Source organism: Cornus florida, unplaced genomic scaffold (genome assembly GCF_030987335.1).
Source record: "Cornus florida cultivar Cherokee Brave unplaced genomic scaffold, ASM3098733v1 CherokeeBrave_3.0.0_Hap2_Chr04, whole genome shotgun sequence".
Lineage (NCBI taxonomy): Eukaryota > Viridiplantae > Streptophyta > Magnoliopsida > Cornales > Cornaceae > Cornus > Cornus florida.
The window spans coordinates 71,495,319-71,501,318 of NW_026775574.1; the positions used below are offsets into that span (position 1 = coordinate 71,495,319).

General features: G+C 35.4%; 1 protein-coding gene across 1 annotated transcript in view; it reads left to right on the forward strand.

The window, feature by feature from the left end:
- The window catches only part of LOC132305097 (uncharacterized), a 46,141-nt gene extending 40,673 nt beyond the window's left edge, over positions 1 to 5,468 (forward strand). Inside the window, exon 3 of the mRNA XM_059802778.1 lies at positions 5,388 to 5,468. Within this exon, the coding sequence (XP_059658761.1) occupies positions 5,388 to 5,468 (81 nt within the window). The remainder of the gene's footprint in view (positions 1 to 5,387) is intronic.
- Positions 5,469 to 6,000: the final 532 nt, after the last annotated feature.

A 6,000-nucleotide genomic window follows, 5' to 3' on the forward strand; every position in this document is an offset into this window, starting at 1 on the left:
TAAGAAATCCAATAAGTCGTACTGCGTATTCAACCGCACCGACTCATATATATAAGGAGGATTTTATTTAACAACCCGTACCATTATTCCAAAATAGGTAGGATTTTAGCAACTGGTGCTAATCCAAACCTAGTATGCCACCGTCCCATACCGGTGCATACAATCCTCCATATCCGTGTACATTACAACAATTACATAATAGCTTAGCAATTTACAGTCCAAAACCATTCCGAATAATTACAGAAGAGTATTTAGTATTTCAGCAATTTTAATCCAGAACCATGTAAATTACAACCGATACATAACAGCTTAGCAATTTACAATCCAAAACCAAAATCCAAATAATTGCAGAAACATATTTAAAGTTTCAGCAATTTAAATCCAAAAACTATGTAGATTATAACAGATACATAATAGTTTAGCAATTTATAGTTCAAAACCAAAATCCAAATAATTGCAGAAACGTATTTATAGTTTTAGCAATTTAAATCCAAGAGTTAACCCATGTATTGTTTAACAATTTATCAACTAGCATCCAGAGCATGAATAGATCAGTTTTAGTAAATCAACAACTCTATCATGCAATTTAAAAAGTTTTAAAATCATAATATTGTCCAAGAATTTGCTAAAATTAATTCTAAATTACTTTTAGCAATTCAGTTCCTTTTATCCGTCAAAAGCAAGCTAGGTTGCATACTTGCATACTGTTTTATTGCTCTTGCACCGAGCCATAAACTATGCTATGAGTCCAATTTGTTAATTAAAAGACTCCCTCATGCATCTAAAATTTAATTTAGAATTATGTTATAGCACCCTAAATTGTCAAATTTAAATTAGACAATTTATTTCCTTCCAGCCGTTAACCGTAGGCAAAATTGTTAATTAGCGCTCTTTTAATTCTATTAAAACAAAGGGGTATTTTATGCAATTCAACCTTGATTACATGTTAAAATAATGTTTTGAAAACCCCATTAAATTTTTAAAACTGTTTAGAAACCCCAAGTGCCCAAAAAGTAACTTAAAAAGTCACAGTACGCATCAAATTGGGTAGAGCCTGCCCTTGGAAAATCAGAGTAGGCTCTAATCAGCCTAGAGCCGGCTCAGAGGAGTTTAGAGCCTGCTCTTGTTGAGGTAGATGTGATACCCCTGGATTTCTGGATGCGAGTTGGCCAGGCCCACGCCCGATTACCCGAGGATATCAAATCAATTAGCAGTTAACGAACACATAATACAATTAAAACCAAAAGAGATAAATACAATTTGCTAAAATGAAAACTAAAAAGACAATCCAATGATAGAAACCTCATAATATTTATTTCCATTGATAAATAAAACTATTCTGATACAACTGATCCTTCACGAATGCAAATCCTTCTCCAAATTATACAACTCGGGAATCCATTTAGTGGACCCCTAAAATACCAATTGTAACTTTAAAACCCAAGTCTAGTACATGAAATAAAATCCTAGTCATCGGTGGAGTGAATGACTGTATTTGCTCAGCACAATCCAGCTCTAAAACTGGAACAAACGAACACCTGTAAAAATAAGAGTGGGTCAGGCCCACATGCAAATTCTTCTCTAACTGCAATCCAAACAGTGACCCGATATGCAGATACACCCTAGATATCTCAACAATATCTATATAGTCTGTAATAGATAAATATACATCCACACTACAGGACTCTCACTAAACTATGCTGAGGGTCTCAACCTGAATAGAAGGAAACATGCAATACGCACCTGAGTGGGCATGACTACCTAAGCCTAACAGGGTATACCTCAACCAACATAGCTAGCTACGCATCCTACTGCATATACGCTCCCTAACTGTCGACTATAAGACTCAAACTCACGTCACGGTACCATAACAATATATATAAAATCCGTTCACATTCATATCCATAAGAAACCCAGTAAATGTTTAGCGTATTCAACTGCACCGACTCATATATATAAGGAGGATTTTATTTAACAACCCGTACCCTTATTCCAAAATAGGTAGGACTGAGTATTTTGAATCAGTCTATCCTTAGTATGCCACCGTCCCATACCGGTGTATACAATCCACAAAATCCATATAATTGATTGAACAGGTAAAACTGTTCACCAATTAAAATCCACAAGGTAGGAATTAGCGTTTTGAGCTAACCATACTTAGTATGTCACCATCCCATACCGGTGCATACAATCCTTCATATCCATGTAAATTACAACATATAAATAATAAACAAGTAATTTACAGTTCTAACCCAAATATCCAAATAATTGCAGAAAGAAGATTTAACAATCTCGCAATTAAAATCCAGTGTTAATCCATGTAATTGCATCAATGAATTTAATATTCTAACAATTAACATCCAAGGCATGCATAGTTCCAATCTAAAATAAAAACCTTATCCTGCATTTAAAACAAGTTTTATTAACATATTGGATCCCATTAAATTGCTAAAAATTAAATTAAGCAATTAATCCGTCTTCCATCCGTCAACAGTGTAGAAAAATTTATCAATTTTATACTGTTTGTCCCATTAAATTAGAAATCAACTTTAATCAATTCAAGGTTTTAATCACACTCAGAATTAACTATTTAATCCCTCTGTGAAGTCCCATTAAATTTCTGAAATTTAAACAAGCCACTCAGTTCAATTCTTCTGTTAATAGATTGCACAGTTGTATATTTTTACACTGTTTCATCCTTTATCATAGAGACTTAAACCATGCAATAAGAGGTTTAATATTACTTAAAGTTAACCCTTTAAACCCTCTGTGAAGTCCCCACAACCCATTGGAACCATTCGCATGTCCAAACAGTGCTCACAGCATCAAACAGTACGTAGGAAAAAAAAAATCAGCAAGCACTATTGAAGGGAGCCTGCTCTAAATTTAAAGAGCCTGCTCTTTTTAAGCCTAGAGCCGTCTCTAAACATCTTAGAGCCAGCTCAATGAGTGTGGGAGCCGGCTCCCACATCCATGAAGCCGGCTCTCACCTCATTTGAAAGCCTCTGTCCCCGTTCTGCTCCGTTTTGACTTTCTGCTTCTTCTCCGGCATGTTTCTACCCTTCTGTTGGTTTCAAAAACTGATCCTAAGGGTCTTATTAATATCCACTAGCATCCCAAAGGTTTGATTACAACCATTTAAATCAATTACATAGATCAAATTTGCTACCGAACTAGACATGCTTTAGAGACAACACTGAAACTATTTTTGCAATAACATTTCTATTCCAACCCCTTTGTTCCTCTTCACTACTAATCTTAAGAGTCCTATAAAACCCCATAATCATCCCCATGATTTGTTTACAGAGGTTAAAAACAGTTATAGAAACTAAAATTGCTAACAACATAGCATGCTTAAAACAGAAAACTGAAACAAGACTTGCAAGCATTAAACAGAATTGATTTTTAACACATAAAGATCATCAATATAACATATGATAAGCATGTACATTTCAATTCATAATTACTTAAACCCTAGAGACTATCTAGGTGCACAGAACATAAGCCAAAGAGAAGGAGAAAGAGAAGAACTTGCCTGTTCAGAATTTGCTTGTTCTAGCAACACCACCCACTGTCCATCCTCCTCTGGTTCTAGTAAAACTACCACCACACCTTCTTGGTCCCCCTAATTCTTCTTTTGACAGACCTTATAATACTCTGTCTTTACAAAACCCCTCTCTATTTTCACTCTATAACCTAGAGATGTGGAGAGATTTTGTATTCTAAAACCCTAAATCCACACATTGTTCTATATATATATATAACAATGTAAATAAACCTTATTCCTTGTACGTGTAGAGACAGAGCCCTAATTATAATTCCTATCGGCCCATAAAAAAAATCTACGCTTTAAAACAGTGTCGGCTACTCACTTGAATTCCATTGTATAGCTAAAACGATAACCTAATTCAATAAAAACATTTAACCTAAGCCAACTAAAATAAACCATGAAATTAAAAAAATTAATCAAATAATAATTAACTAAAATAACCAACCAAATAACACAAAACAATTTACAAATAATTAAATAAAACAAACAAAATACAATAATTAAAAAATCAATAGACAAAAATGCACATTGAATGAAATTTAAATCCCAATTTTATCCTTTTTAATTTTAGGGGTATTACAGGAGAGCCTGCTCTATTCTTTCTAGAGCTGGCTCTACTCATGGGAAAGCCGAATTCCTCCCCCTCTGAGAGCTTCAGTCCGTTTCTGCTTCATTTCAGTTCGTTTGCTCTGTCTTTGGACCATTCCTGCCACTCTGTTGATTTCTAAAACTCATCTTAAGAGTCTTATAACACCTGAGTAACATTTCCATGATTCGTTTACAGAAGTTAAAATCAAATTAAAACCAAATTTGTTACTGAAACAAAAAACTGAAACTATTTTGCAATATCAGTTCCATTCTAATCCCCTCTGTTCCTCTTCACTACTGAACTTAGGAGTCTTATCTAATCCCAGTAGCATCCCAATCATTCATTTACAGTTGTTGAAAGAAAATACAGTAACTAAAATTCCAATAGAATTTACACGCTTTAAGAAAACAAAACTAAAACAGACTTGCGCGAATTGTAACAGATTTAATTTCAACAACAAATAGACCATCAATATAGCATATATTAACCATGTAAATTCTAGTTCCTGATTAATTAAACCTTAGAGACTATCTAGGTGCACAGAACACAAGCCAAAGGGAAGGAGGAAGAAAAGAACTTGCCTTTCAGTTTCGGTTTGAAACCTTTCAACGTCGTCTTCTTCCTAGACTTTCTAGTGATCGTGACCGCCATCAAGGATTCCTCTACTCCAGTTCTAACCCTCAAACAGCCCTCAAGCTTCCTCCTTAGTCCGGCTTACAATCCTTGGCTCAAACCCTACCTTCCTCTCCTTTAGTTTTTCCCTTAAACTCTCTGTTTCACTCTCTGTATTTTCACTATTCGTGAATAAGGTTTGTGCTTACAACCCTAAGAAGACCCTTATTGTTTTATTTATAGGCTTAGGAAAAGATATTAACCCTAATTCTACTTTAATCGTAGAGACGAAAATCAATAATTCCTTACATCTCTAAGGCGGCTTAATTAAACAAGGCGGCTTTGGTCAAACGTGACGGTAAAGAGACAAAACCCTAATAATTTAACCTATTTAATTAAATAAAATAAAATAAACCAATTAATTAAAACCACAATTAAATTACATAAAATAATTAACCAACAAAACAATTCAAAAACAACCCAAATGACAATTAAATCAATTAAAGACTAAACAATTAAATTAAATAAAGAAAGAACAAATAATTTAATCAATTAAACCTAAACACATATCCACATAAACACATAAAACACTTAAAATAAATAGTAAAATCCCAATTATATCCTTTTTAATTTTAGGGGTATTACACCACATCTGCTCGAAGAGAGACTACCGCATCTTCCAAGGTCTGGATTCGCTCCCTTAGGCTGGGTGTTTGAGCTAGAGTGTCAGGAATGACTGGATCAGGAAACTAATGCACGTATTGACTCTGCTCCTGTGAATGTAATGGTGGCCCCGCTAAAGATTGATGTGGTGATTCCTTTAAAAGCTCTCGCTCCAAGTCAATGTTCATAAATGCACCCTCAGCTGCTGGTGCTGCCTCTGCCTCTGCCTCCTCTACCTCTACTACTTCCTCTGCCTCTACTGCTTCATCTGCCTCTACTACTTCCTCTGCCTCTACTGCCTCATCTGCCTCTAGGACTGTCTCTTCCTCTAGTCGCCTAGTAAGAGCATTGTAACTCTTATTCCAATCCTTCTTGCTGTAGTGGCAAGCTTCTGTCTCAGGCTGCTCCTTCGGGTGGAAAGGATAATACTGGTCCTGAAGGATCTACGTGATAAAATGTGCAAAGGGGAGGAACTTAGCCCGTAACCAATGGCCAGTGTAGAAAGCATACAGGGCTACTAGAAAATCGGCCCACCTCTGTATCTTGTGCCCTGCCACAAAAATATTTCAGTACAAGATCAAATCGA